At 53.8% G+C, this 13,015-nt stretch overlaps 5 protein-coding genes across 5 annotated transcripts; 2 read left to right on the top strand and 3 right to left on the bottom strand.

The window, feature by feature from the left end:
• Nucleotides 1-255: 255 nt before the first annotated feature.
• On the top strand, nt 256-3,581 carry kgd1 (alpha-ketoglutarate dehydrogenase KGD1; the record flags this gene model as incomplete). The annotated part of the gene is made up of 3 exons (XM_022539107.1): nt 256-483; nt 575-2,993; nt 3,043-3,581. 3 exons carry the CDS (start codon nt 256-258, stop codon nt 3,579-3,581), a joined length of 3,186 nt encoding a protein of 1,061 aa, XP_022383192.1.
• Nucleotides 3,582-4,172: 591 nt separating this feature from the next.
• ABOM_011978 (putative PHD finger domain protein (Ing1)) lies at nt 4,173-6,339 on the top strand (the record flags this gene model as incomplete). Its single annotated transcript, XM_022539106.1, has 5 exons — nt 4,173-4,550; nt 4,628-5,313; nt 5,379-5,587; nt 5,668-6,225; nt 6,281-6,339. 5 exons carry the CDS (start codon nt 4,173-4,175, stop codon nt 6,337-6,339), a joined length of 1,890 nt encoding a protein of 629 aa, XP_022383193.1.
• A 204-nt stretch (nt 6,340-6,543) lies between these two features.
• On the bottom strand, nt 6,544-7,529 carry dscB (the record flags this gene model as incomplete). The annotated part of the gene is made up of 2 exons (XM_022539105.1): nt 6,544-7,134; nt 7,263-7,529. The coding sequence occupies 2 exons, from the start codon at nt 7,527-7,529 to the stop codon at nt 6,544-6,546; spliced, it is 858 nt and encodes a 285-aa protein (XP_022383190.1).
• A 505-nt stretch (nt 7,530-8,034) lies between these two features.
• Nucleotides 8,035-10,258, bottom strand: ABOM_011976 (TFIIH subunit TFB1 family protein; the record flags this gene model as incomplete). The annotated part of the gene is made up of 3 exons (XM_022539104.1): nt 8,035-9,785; nt 9,899-10,180; nt 10,240-10,258. The coding sequence occupies 3 exons, from the start codon at nt 10,256-10,258 to the stop codon at nt 8,035-8,037; spliced, it is 2,052 nt and encodes a 683-aa protein (XP_022383191.1).
• Nucleotides 10,259-10,841: 583 nt separating this feature from the next.
• Nucleotides 10,842-12,934, bottom strand: ABOM_011975 (Leucine Rich Repeat domain protein; the record flags this gene model as incomplete). Its single annotated transcript, XM_022539103.1, has 3 exons — nt 10,842-12,259; nt 12,321-12,650; nt 12,730-12,934. 3 exons carry the CDS (start codon nt 12,932-12,934, stop codon nt 10,842-10,844), a joined length of 1,953 nt encoding a protein of 650 aa, XP_022383189.1.
• Nucleotides 12,935-13,015: the final 81 nt, after the last annotated feature.

Genomic DNA, 13,015 nt, shown 5'->3' with positions numbered 1-13,015 from the left:
TTCTAGTCGACACCTGTTTTCTGTGACACATCGTGCGTCTTCCCTTCCCTTGGCCCGTCTGAAATTCTCGGCTGCTTTGGTAACAACAGTCGACGAGTAAAAATATGCTAACGGACTGACTAGGTCTCTTATATTTGATTTGCATTCCTATATCTTTTGAACTCTTAGAGCCTTCGTAATAGAAGCGCTTCCAACACTTGTTACATCGTGGTTCCTTGTTTTCTGTTGACGCTGTAAAAAAAAAAAAATCCCGCAATGCTTCGTACCACAGCCATCAAGGCCACCGGCAGCGGTATGCTGCGCGGTGTTGCCGCTTCAGCCTCCAGGAGGTCTATATCTCTTGCTTCTACTGCCAGACATGCCTCTTCCAGCCAGAGCTCAAAATTTGGCTTGACCACGAGACGACCTCTCGCCGTTGTTGATCGTTTGTCCAACGGCAGGAGAGCATACGCCGTCTCCGCCGAGGACACGAATAAGGGTGTGGTAAGCTACATAATGTCTTGAGATTGATATACTGCAAAGTGAAATAGTTCCGACTGACCCGCTTGGCGCGAATCGCGCGTGTTCTTCATAGGATCCCAATGATTCCTTCCTCTCGGGCAACACTGCAAACTATATCGACGAGATGTACCTGGCGTGGAAGAACGACCCGTCAAGCGTCCACATCTCGTGGCAAACCTACTTCAAAAACATGGAGGACGGTAACATGCCTGTCTCACAGGCCTTCCAACCACCCCCGACAATCGTCCCTACCCCGACCGGTGGTGTTCCCCAAACAATGCCTGGCGCTGGCCTGTCTATGGCTGCCGGCACCGACGTCACGAATCACTTGAAGGTTCAGCTACTCGTTCGCGCCTACCAGGCACGTGGTCACCACAAGGCCAAGATTGACCCTCTGGGCATTCGTGGCGAGGCTGAGGCCTTCGGCTACAACAAGCCCAAGGAACTCGAGCTTGATCATTATGGATTTACCGAGCGCGATTTGGATGAGGAGTTCACCCTTGGCCCTGGTATCTTGCCGCGTTTCGCTACTGAGAGCCGTAAGAAGATGACCTTGCGCGAAATCATCGCTACTTGTGAGAGTATCTATTGTGGCTCTTACGGCGTGGAGTACATCCATATCCCTGATCGCAAGCCTTGCGACTGGATCCGTGACCGCTTCGAGATCCCCGAGCCTTACAAGTACTCTGTTGATGACAAGCGCCGCATCCTCGACCGTCTCATTTGGAGTCACAGCTTCGAATCCTTCCTTGCCACCAAATTCCCCAACGACAAGCGTTTCGGTCTCGAGGGTTGTGAATCGCTCGTTCCTGGTATGAAGGCCTTGATTGACCGCAGCGTTGACTACGGTATCAAGGACATTGTCATCGGTATGCCCCACCGTGGCCGTCTCAATGTTCTGTCCAACGTCGTCCGTAAGCCGAACGAGTCCATCTTCAGTGAGTTCGCTGGCTCCGCCGAGCCCTCCGATGAAGGCTCTGGCGATGTCAAGTACCACTTGGGTATGAACTTCGAGCGCCCTACTCCTTCTGGTAAGCGTGTCCAATTGTCTCTGGTTGCCAACCCATCCCACTTGGAAGCCGAAGACCCCGTGGTTCTCGGAAAGACCCGCTCTATCCAGCACTACAACAAGGACGAGAAGAATTTCGACTCTGCTATGGGCGTGTTGCTGCATGGTGATGCGGCCTTTGCTGGACAGGGTGTCGTGTACGAGACCATGGGCTTCCACTCCCTGCCTGCTTACTCCACTGGCGGTACCATCCACATCATCGTGAACAACCAGATTGGTTTCACTACCGATCCTCGCTATTCCCGTTCCACCCCCTACTGCTCGGACATCGCTAAGTCGATTGACGCCCCTGTCTTCCACGTCAACGGAGATGATGTTGAGGCCGTGAACTATGTCTGCCAGGTTGCCGCAGACTGGCGTGCGGAGTTCAAGAGCGATGTTGTCATTGACATTGTCTGCTACCGTAAGCAGGGTCACAACGAGACCGATCAGCCCTCTTTCACCCAGCCCTTGATGTACAAGCGTATTGCCGCTCAGAAGAACCAGCTTGACAAGTACGTCGAGAAGTTGATCACTGAGGGTACCTTCACTAAGGAGGACATCGACGAGCATAAGAAATGGGTCTGGGGAATGCTTAACGACAGCTTCGACCGTAGCAAGGATTACCAGCCTACTGGCAAGGAATGGCTGACCTCCGCATGGAACGGATTCAAGACCCCCAAGGAGCTGGCCACCGAGGTTCTGCCTCACCTCCCCACTGGTGTTGAGGGTCCTCTTCTGAAGCACGTTGCTGACAAGGTTAGCGGTGCTCCGGAGGGCTTTACTCTGCACCGTAACCTGAAGCGTATTTTGTCCAACCGTAAGAAGACCGTGGATGAGGGCAAGAATATCGACTGGTCCACCGCTGAGGCTCTTGCTTTCGGCTCCCTCGTTTCGGAAGGCTACCATGTCCGTGTCTCCGGTCAGGATGTCGAGCGTGGTACTTTCTCCCAGCGCCATGCTGTTGTGCATGACCAGGAGAACGAGAACACCTATACCCCTCTGCAGCACATCTCCGAGGATCAAGGCAGCTTCGTTATCTCTAACTCCTCTTTGAGCGAGTTCGGAGCCCTTGGGTTCGAATACGGTTACTCCCTGACCTCCCCTAACGCCCTCGTGATGTGGGAAGCGCAGTTTGGTGACTTCGCCAACAACGCTCAGTGCATTATTGACCAGTTCATTGCCTCGGGAGAATCCAAGTGGTTGCAACGCTCCGGTCTTGTTGTCTCCTTGCCCCACGGTTACGATGGCCAGGGCCCAGAGCACTCCTCCGGCAGAATGGAGCGCTGGTTGCAGCTCTGTAACGAGGAACCGCGTATCTTCCCCTCTCAGGACAAGCTTGACCGCCAGCACCAAGACTGCAACATGCAGATCGCATACATGACCGAACCTTCCAACCTGTTCCACATCCTGCGTCGTCAGATCCACCGCCAGTTCCGCAAGCGTATGTACTTTCCTTCTGTTTTGCATGGACTACACTAACTTTCATTCAGCTCTTGTGATTTTCTTCTCGAAGGCACTCCTGCGTCATCCGATTGCCCGCTCTAATATTGAGGAGTTCACTGGCGACTCTCACTTCCAGTGTATCATCCCTGACAATGCTCACGGCTCTGCCATCGATGAGCCTGAGAAGATTGAGCGTGTCATCCTGTGTTCCGGACAAGTTTACACTTCTCTGTTGAAACACCGTGAGGCCAATGGCATCCGCAACACTGCCATCACTCGTATCGAGCAGCTCCACCCCTTCCCTTGGGCACAGCTCAAGGAGAACCTCGACAGCTACCCCAACGCCCGCAACATTGTCTGGGCTCAGGAGGAGCCTCTGAATGCAGGTGCTTGGAGCTACACTCAGCCTCGCATTGAGACTCTGCTGAACGAGACGGAGCACCACAACCGTCGCCACGTTCTCTACGCTGGTCGTTCCCCCAGTGCATCCGTTGCCACTGGTCTCAAGAGTGTCCATCTGAAGGAAGAGCAGGAATTCCTCGAAGAGGCCTTCTCCGTTCACCAGGAGCGGTTGAAGGGCGAGTAAGCTTGTGGATAGTTTAGAGCAAGGGATATAATAGCCTGTACTAGGTGCCTTGTCTTCAGAGAAATGAGGCAGCGAACACTCGCTTTAGTCTTCTTTGTATGATTTCCTTTGTTGACAACGTCCTAATCTACAGTCGTGCTTGTGTTGGAACGTTAGATTTCTGATTTCTGACACACGCTACATGGTCTGGCCTGTTTATACCTAGCAAGTGTCTTTTGTGTGTGCGTGTAAATTAAAGATTTGATATACAATTTACTTTTTCTTTTCTGCAAGTGTTGATTCGCATCACTGGGGGTAAACGAAGTATATGAAGGACCAGTCTTAAGTTAGGGCTGTGATGATGACGTCAGACCATAGGGGATGGTTATTCAGCAGTGTTTGGAGCCTTAGGTTAACCACAGGCACCAATCACCTGACGCCGACCCAAAGGGGAAAGCGATTCTGCCGTTCTCCGCACTTGGAGGACTTCGTCGCTTCGTCCCTCACCTGTCCATGCCCCAGCGGTCGTGTTCCTGGCGGGTTATCATCGGTGATTGCCTGTTTCCTGACTGATTTGGGTCTTTGGTGCTGTGTCCCTTACACGCCATCACAATGTCTTCCGCCGTCTCATCGTCGGCCGTCAACTCCCGGCAATCGGTGCGCCAGACACGGACAAATCCATCAAGAACTTCCAAGACCCTTGGACGGTCCTCCTTTGCATATGGTCATGGCTCATTTACCGACACACCTCCTACTCCGCCTGTTGCCCATGGTTTCTACCCCGCTCTCACCCATTTCACTGACGCCATTACCGCCCTCCCGCGAGAGTTTCGCCGGCACAATTCCCTGTTGAAAGAGGTCGATGCTAAAGCGTGGGCTCTTGAGGATAACCTCCAGCAGCTACTTAAGGCCTCATCAGAGTTACAAGCAGCTCCCCCTCTGACACAAGCGCCTGACAATGCTGGTGTGTCGCATGAACATCTGGCTACGGTAAGCCCATGCAAGAGTTTTCGCGGGCAGTAGATACACTCAGAAACTGTATACTAAGATGCGTCCCTAATGTACAGGGTGCTTCGCAAGCGGCCGAGCCTCAGGAGCACTCGAACCGGCATTATCTGCTCGGTCGAGTACGGCAGACCCTTCAAGACCTAATGATGACCGCAGACGAGAAGAACCACGTTATTTCCAATGCGAACGATGAACTAGATCGTCAGCTCCTTCGCCTCGACACCATTTTCCCTTTCATTGCAGGCGAGATCAGTGACGAGGCACGCTTGGGTAGTCTCACGCACTGGGCATATTCAAATAGGAATGCTGTTAAGACCACCACCAACGAGCGCCCTCGTCGTGAAGCGGCATCCAACAAGGATCTGGCCCACGCCCTTCACGAAGCAGAAGTTGCTTCTAGGAGCGAAGCGAGACGTGAGGCTGTTCTGGCACGTAAGCAACGTCGGACGCATGCCGATTCTGATTTCGACGATGCGCGCGCGGGCGGCCGTAAGGGACAATCAGGCAAGGCACGAGGTACTGCTGCGAATGATGCCTCTGCAGTTGGTCATGGTCAGGCTGGTGCATCAGGCCAGACGAAGCGACGCAAAGTCGAGCGGCCGCCAACCGTGGATACTGGGGCTGCAATGGAACGGTCTGCAAGTGGCGCTGGTGCCTCTGGTCGTGCTGGGTCCAAGGACGCCGCAGATACCACCAAGAAAAGATCTCGGGCGCCTAATGCGAATGCGGCTGGTGCACGAAAGAGGTATGCCCCATATTTCCTTGTTCGGTGCTTTCCTGAGCTTCCGACGGGCTGACTAGATCATTTAGGAACAACACTGCTGCGTCCGCTGCAAATTCTCCTGTTCTAGCACCATCCCCTCTGGTTGGGGCAGCCGCTATTCCGCGGAGCGCAGCAAGTCCTGGGCCTAATGCAGCGACCCGGCCGCAGTCTTCTCGCGCTCAACAGAATTCTACCCAAACAGCAAATGGACGCCAGAGACCATCATCTTCAGCGTCCAACCGCATGGCTAATAATAGTATGTTCGCTGGACACCTATTTCAGTGTCCTCTGATTTCGATATTTCTTAACCTCATCATACTAACATGTGCAATGCAGATAAAACCAGTGAAGCCAGAACAACACCCAAGGATACACCGAAGATGGAGACAGTCGCCATGGCGAACCAGGACGCGCATCGGGAAATGGAAAATGAGACCACAGAAGCAGCTGCATCCAAGGTATCAGCGCCCGTCAATACAAAACGAGAAGACACGGATGGAAAGCCCACCGAATCAATTGAGCCTGGTGATATCCCAGCTCCTCCAGCGCCAAACCCGCCAGCGCCAAGTAGGTCATCCAAGACGTCGACTCCCGTCCTGGCGACATTCTCCGAGCCCGCGCCGCGGGTCCGACCAACACGGAGTACGGACGCTGCACCGGCCAAACGATCGCACAAGAAGAATGGCAGTGTGCCAGTCGTGCAGCAGAGGGCGGTTTCAGAAGAGGAAGAATCCTACCATGAGGGCGACGACGAAGACGAAGAGGGAGAACCGCGATATTGTTACTGTAATGAAATCAGTTTTGGTGAGATGGTGGCATGCGACAACGACGCCTGTCCCCGCGAATGGTTCCACTTGTCTTGTGTGGGGTTGACGAAACCACCGGGGAAGAATGGTGAGTGGCTTGCACCTTTATTCGTATCTACGACGAGCTTTGCTAACCGACGCAGTCAAATGGTATTGTAACGAGTGCAAGGATAATATGCGACGAAGTCGAAGTGGCCGGTAGCCGGAAAAGCATTGCAGCATATCATGTTCACGGAGTTCGGGGGAAGTGTTTTGTACAGGCGTCTGAGTACATAAAAGGGATATATAGAATGGTATTGAAGCAAAACTTGATAGTTTCAACATCAACCAACACTCGTTAAGAACTAAATCAACTCTCTGTCGGGCCCGGTCCACCTCAAAAACACTCATTTATGTTATGCATCTCTCAAACTCTCCTCCCTTGTCTCAACCCAACTCCCGAACCCTGCCCCGCAGAGGAACCACTCGCCTCGGCCGCCGCCGCCGCCGCCGCCTCGCCCTCCAGCCTCCTCCTCAAATCCTCATACCTCTCCTCCCCACCTGACGGCCCAACCACCCTCCTCGCCCTCTCCTTCTCACCCACAACCCACGCCGGCACCCTCCACCGCGCCCCCACGCCAGGCAACATCTCCATCCGCCACGCCAACCCCACAAACCACCCAACAACAGCCGGCAACAGCGCACCGGGAAACTGCGACAGCGCCAATTGCGCCGCGACCAGATACGTCGTCGACTTATCCGAGAAAAGCAAGGTCAGGGACTTCCCCGTCGACTGCGCCGTTGCGTCGTCATCAGCGGGCTTGGAACTGGACGTCGAGATTCGGTAGCGGAACGTATGCGGGATGGAGAGGTGGTATTGCGCCAGCAAGGCGAAGATGGTCGCCGTTGGCCCAGAGGGCAGGTAGTTTAGTTTTGAGAGCGAGAGCGGACGGAGGAGGACCGTCAGGAGTAGGGGTGGGAGGAGGGTTGTGTAAGGGAAAGTTGTTAGGAGGAAGGTCTATAATCAAGGTTTTACATTCTTCATTAGCTTTCTTTTGTCTTTTCGTTCCTTCCCAGATAACTTCTCCGTCGAACTAGTATCGAATAGCCAAGAATGAAGACAGGGATGGATAAGAAATCACATACAGCCAACTTCCTCGCGCCCCATGCGCGCTCAATAACCCGTAATTGGTACACCAGCATGGCGGCGAACAGGGCCTCCGTGGAATTGGTGAAGCCCGCGACTTGCCATAGCAGGGCGCGCCAGAATTGGCCGTAGGGCCAGAAATGTGGGGAGACGTGGATCGGGGCGAGGTGTTTGATGTCGAGGACGGAGAGGGCGATGGAGGAGGCGAGGGTGTAGATTAAGAGGGTTTTCGTTAGGGGCGTGTTTGTTAGGCCGGAGGTGTGCATTTTTTTTTTTCTTTCCCGCTCTGTGGGGTTGTCTTTCTCTTGTTTTCTTGGGGATAGGTTGGGGTTTTGGGTTCGGTGGTTGAAGGGGGTGTCGAGTGGGGGTTCTGGAGGTTTCTTTGTTGGATTTCGTGATGGACGTTATTGGGGTGTTTGTTGCATTGAGGGTTGTGGGGGTGGGGGGAACCCTCTTGAGTTGTGGGAGGGGAGTTGGTGTGGGTGTTGAATTGGAGATAGAGGAGTCGGAGAGGAAGGTGCGTGAACACGTTGCGTTGAGCTCAAGGCCGGGCCGAGGCTGCGGGTTCAGTGGGGTTTTTCGGCATGCCGATTGCAACTCTAATTGATGTATAAATGCATGAATGTATGATATGATGCGCTAGCTGAACTTTCCCCCTCACACTAGAGGTTTCTGCTGCAATGACGGGGTCAATTCTAGTATCAACAACCTGGTATGTGGCATGAATTACTGCAAAGATACTGGTTATTCATCTAAGGGTTCTATTATACATCATTGCGCGGATGTTTCCTTCATCTCTTCTGCCAACGCTGCCTTATACTTCGCCTGTGCTGTTTCTAGGGCTTGAATAGTGGGCCCCATCAATTGGTTGACCGCTTTTTCACCACCCTGTATGCTCGATAGATTGAGTCGAGGTTTCTTGCCTGTGGCCTCCATGACCTCTCGTGCATGACGCTTCCGCCGGTCTACCTCCACCTGTCGCTCTGCATCTGCATCATGTGCTACTGCCTTGATTCGCTCCATGGCCCGACTCAACGAGTCGACCAAGGATGATAATTCTCCCGCACGGTCAGGGTTGCCTGACAGGAACGCCTGCCAAAACTGGTGCAGGAACTCCGTTGTAGTAGCATGCGTCAAGGTTAAGCGGTCGTAGAGGCTGCTCGACAGACCGTATGTGCCAGTAGTGGATGACACATCCGCCTGGGCTCGACGATCCCGAATCGCGGCAATGACCTGAGCCGAAGACTTCTGAAGACTGGCTCTAGACCCAGGCTGTTGGCTGTTTGCCTGCTCGTCGTCACCAAGTTCGTCCGGCTCGACAAGCCTGCCCAGTGGTGCAGTACCATCATCCGGTAGATTCTGTTCAATTTCCCTGCGCAGGTCGCTAAGGATCTTTTCTGGATCTTGCTGGGCGAACAGCCTGTTTTGTTCGTCTTCAGCGTCCTTGGTCTGGGAGGAGAAAAACCGGCTTTGGTCTCGAATATTTAATAGGACGCGGTCCGCCTCCTCATCACCGCGCAGATCGCGCAGTTGTAATTCATTATATGTATCCTCATCCATACCAACTGGTGCATGCGGATCACCATCAGCCGGTGCGACATTTGCCATGATCTTCTCACTTAGACTATTCAGGGTTCGGATGATGGGCACCTTGTCTGGTGCGGACCATCTCATGTCGAGATCAGGTCGATTTCCCCGGCGCTGACTGTTATTCACCTCATTTCCCTCTAGGTTAAGAAAATGCGGAACATGGGCCTCCCGTGGGAAATTCCCGTATTCGTCCGCCTGGAGGTATTTGTCCAGAATGGCATCGGTGGCATCAGTCTCCGAAAGCCGCTCTCCGCGCAGTTTCTTGAATAATCGACTCTGGAAGAACCGGGACCAAAACTGGGCTTCGCTCAACTTGGGCACGTTCTCATCATACACACGCCTGACAAGAGGGTGCTGGTTGAAAATCAACTGGATCTGCTCTTTGCTGATATTTAACTTGGTCACATTATCTTCCACACGCGGCTTCAGCGTCGATAGCACATTGTAAGAACCCCTCGTCTGCGACCGTTCAATGGCATGAGCGCGCAAAAGATGAATACGGGTCGACCAAAACTGCGCCATGAATTGGCCTGCGGTCAAGGTATCCGGCTTGGTATGCAGCGATTCCATGAACATGCGCTGCAGGTTCGGATCCGACTTAAGTAATGACTGTTGTAGCTCCACATCTCCTTTTAGCCACTTGTCGTCATCCCAGCTGCTCTGAGACGAGACGGCACTTGCAACCGCCATGGCCGTTGACATACCTTCGCCCGCGCCTGGGGCAGGAGGCGGTGTTGGCGCAGCTTGAGCCGTTTTTGCTGCTTGAATGGCCGTGCTGAGTGCATCTTTAATGGCGTCCGCTTCCGCGCGCGCGTTGGCTCCAGCGGTAAAGTTGAAGACGTACTGTTCGGGGGAATTATCTGGCGCGTTTGGGGGAAGCACAAAAATCTTCAGCATGACTTTTGGGTTACTTGCTGGAGTCTGTTGTAGATCTATCCATGGCCGGTCAGTAAAAGTCCCGCCTCATCTCAGAAGAAGCTTCCGGTGGCCAAGGTTGCCTCAGATGTCAAATGTTTTCCACCAGGTAGGGTGAGCTGGTACGCACTCGTGATCTGAGAAACAGACAGCGTGATCGCTCCCGTCGCACCACCAGCCGCCGGGATCCAAGAGATCGACTGGCGATCCTGGGACATGGTCAAGGTGCCATCTTTCTTCTTGTATGCCGCCGACCCGCTCGGAGGTGCCATCGTCTTCGAACTCGACAGCGTCCACTGTCCAGGGCGGCGTATCGGAATCCACCCATCGGGAGGAAGAAGTCCCAACGGAGAATCCGAGAGTGGAAGGTCGAAAGCCTTCTCAACAGGGGACCGCTTTGGGGTGGGAGAAACTAAAAAAAAAAAAAAATAGAAGGTATGACGGTCTCGCGGAGAAATTGAAGCTCCGCACCAAGTTCAGCTTTGAGCATGACCGCATCAACACGTGACCCCGTCCGCCTTTAACCCTAAGTTCCCCATCGCGATGCATTAACCTACGCTCAGGTAGAGAACACTATTACTCTCACGGGTCCAGCAGTATACTACTAATTATAGTCTGAATGCATTAGAAACCGACGCGGCCTGAGTACAGTAATATCAGAAACAGCCATCCTTCGCCTTGCAAAACCAAAACGAATGAGCAAAAACTCGTTATAACCCAACGCAACCAGAAGAATAGGGGATATCGCAAACACCAGAAAATACGCAAAGACAAGACCACACTCAGACAAATCCTAACGCTCAAAAGAACATCGCTCCCGCTATGCAGACAACTCAAGCAAAAGCTAATCATGAGGCATAACATCGAATCCACCGACTTTTGATCGCTTATGCTTCCCTGTACAATTTGCCCGGATATAGCCCAAACAAGAAGCGCCCATGATAGGAGAGGAAATAGATGAACAAAGCGCGCCACCAACAAAGCGAAAATTGTAACAATGTAGGGTATTATCATTTATCCCATGGAAGATTTGGACAGCAAGAAACGCAACTTGCCTGTCCTTTAACATGCCCTCATTTTTTGAACATGTAGTGCCCATAGATGCCGCCGACCTCCCCAACGGCAACGGGAATCTTTCGTGCTCCCCACCATCTGGCACCCATCTTCCAGGAGCGAGAGCCGTCGTCGGGGATTTGAAGGGGCATAGAAGCTGGGTCACGGACGTACCATCCCCGCCGGCCGAGCTCACGAACGGTCCAGCCGAGGGAAGTCCGGGCATTCTTGGTTCTCTCGCGCAAAGGAGCGATCAGCTTCTCATGGAACTCGATGACCTGTAGCGGATAGCTTTGCTGCGAAAGCAGCAGGCACGAACTGGGGTTGAAGACTGTTCCCAGCGACAACTGAGGAGCTTTGGTGAGATCCAGATAGCAAAGCGTTGGCGGGACCCATTCCTCTTCTTTGACTTCCGCGGATCCATCCACGTCCATGTTAGCCCGGGGTGGTGGTTTAAAGAAAAGGTTTATATCCTGAGCGGACAATTCGGCCGAACCGAGTCCGAGCTCTTCCAGATGTTTGGTCAAGGGGATCAGCGCTTGCGCGTGGGCCGAGTTGACCTTCGCACCTCCAATGTTGAGGGAGCGAAGTGTAGAAGGTAACTTGGGAAGTAGCGCATGGACGTCGTCTTCTTCCAGAAGTCGGTTCCGCGTAGGGTCCGTCATCAGGTTCAAGGAAACCAGGGAGTCGCACACAGCCGGATGAGTGGTCAAGAACTCCACTACCCTCGATCCCTGCAGACGAGTACAGCGAGACAGGCTCAGGTGGGTGATTCTCGCCGTTTTCGGGATCGAGAACAGGGCCGCCTCACTAATCTGTGTGTGAGTAACATCCAGGTGAGTCAGGTTCACCAAGCGGGGCAGAAGGGCCTCAAAAACCCACGCGGGGAGACTGCTGCACTCGTGCAGCGAGACCCTTCTCAGGTTTGGCATCGCCAATGGCAGACCAGGCCCCGTCATCAATGCTTCCTGAAAAACTGCCGAGAAGGACTGGGTTGAGCAGCCACAGAAATCGACGGCGAAGAGGTTCGGGAGGCCGAAGAGCAGCTTCTGCACCACTTCCACACTGAGGTCACCCTCCACATGCTCCTGCAACAAGCACTCCTTCAGGTTGGGCAAAAGGTCCAGACACTTCAGCAGCGTCTTCGAAGTAAGGTTTTGGATCTCGGCGTTCATCTGCTTGGTGCGTCCCAAACCTACCGAGGTGAAATGGGAGAAGTCGAGGCGACGAACCAACGTGCCCAACGCGGGATAATGAGACATGTGGTTGAGCGCCTTGGAAAAGATGACGGAGTGCGGGAAGGTCATGTTCCTGTACAACACCGCGAGGGTGGCTGCGTGCAACGTCCGGGAGGCCAGCAGGCACGAGATCAGGTCCACGTTTCGTGGCGTGTACCCGTTGGGGGGGACGTCCAACGCCAAGCATGATATGATTTGGTCTAACAGCGGTTCATTAGCAGACCGGTATCACGACCGCAGCAGGACGGAGTCCGCACTTACCGAGCACTTCGGAGGGAAGGGTCTCAAGACGAGACAAGCCAGCGGCCGGTTTCGGCTGTTCCACCTGCAATGTCTTAGTAGGTGGCGGATTTTTTACGGGCGGCGGAGATGATTCCCAGGCCCAGCCGCGGGCATGCATATTACCGAGAGCCCGCAAATCGCTGTAGCTCCTACTGAGACTCTTTCCACCTAGTCTGATCTGCTTCCAGCCTAGAAAGCCGCCACAGGGGCAACAAAAGTCGGGCGTTTGCTGCATTTCGACTGGGGTCGGTTTCGGCTGTTCTGGGGAAGGCTGGTCGATATGCGTATCCACGAAGGACTGAGCAATGCCTATAGGAATACCATAACACAGATCAGCGACGGTTCTTTGCGTCCCAGCGACCGAATGGAGTGCGCGGTGGTGACATACCGTCAACGTCTTCTTTGATCGAACCAACCGACGGACGGCGGCGACTGGTCGATCTGGAACCGTCTGGCGAGGAGCACGCGGACGAATGAGGCGACGAGTCGCGGGATAGATGGGAAGGCGAAGTATCTCCGGAAAGAACAGATGTAAATGCAATGGAGGGAGGCTTGTTGGTGCGGATCGCAGGAGGGACTGCGGCGGAGGACATGGTGGACAGCGGAAGCCTCTCTATATAACTTATAGGGCACAGTCCCGGAGAGGATAAGTTACAAGGCGAGGGGGGTGGAAA

The sequence above is a fragment of the Aspergillus bombycis genome, assembly GCF_001792695.1.
Source record: "Aspergillus bombycis strain NRRL26010 chromosome Unknown contig00202, whole genome shotgun sequence".
NCBI lineage: Eukaryota > Fungi > Ascomycota > Eurotiomycetes > Eurotiales > Aspergillaceae > Aspergillus > Aspergillus bombycis.
This window is presented reverse-complemented; position numbering and strand designations above follow the sequence as displayed.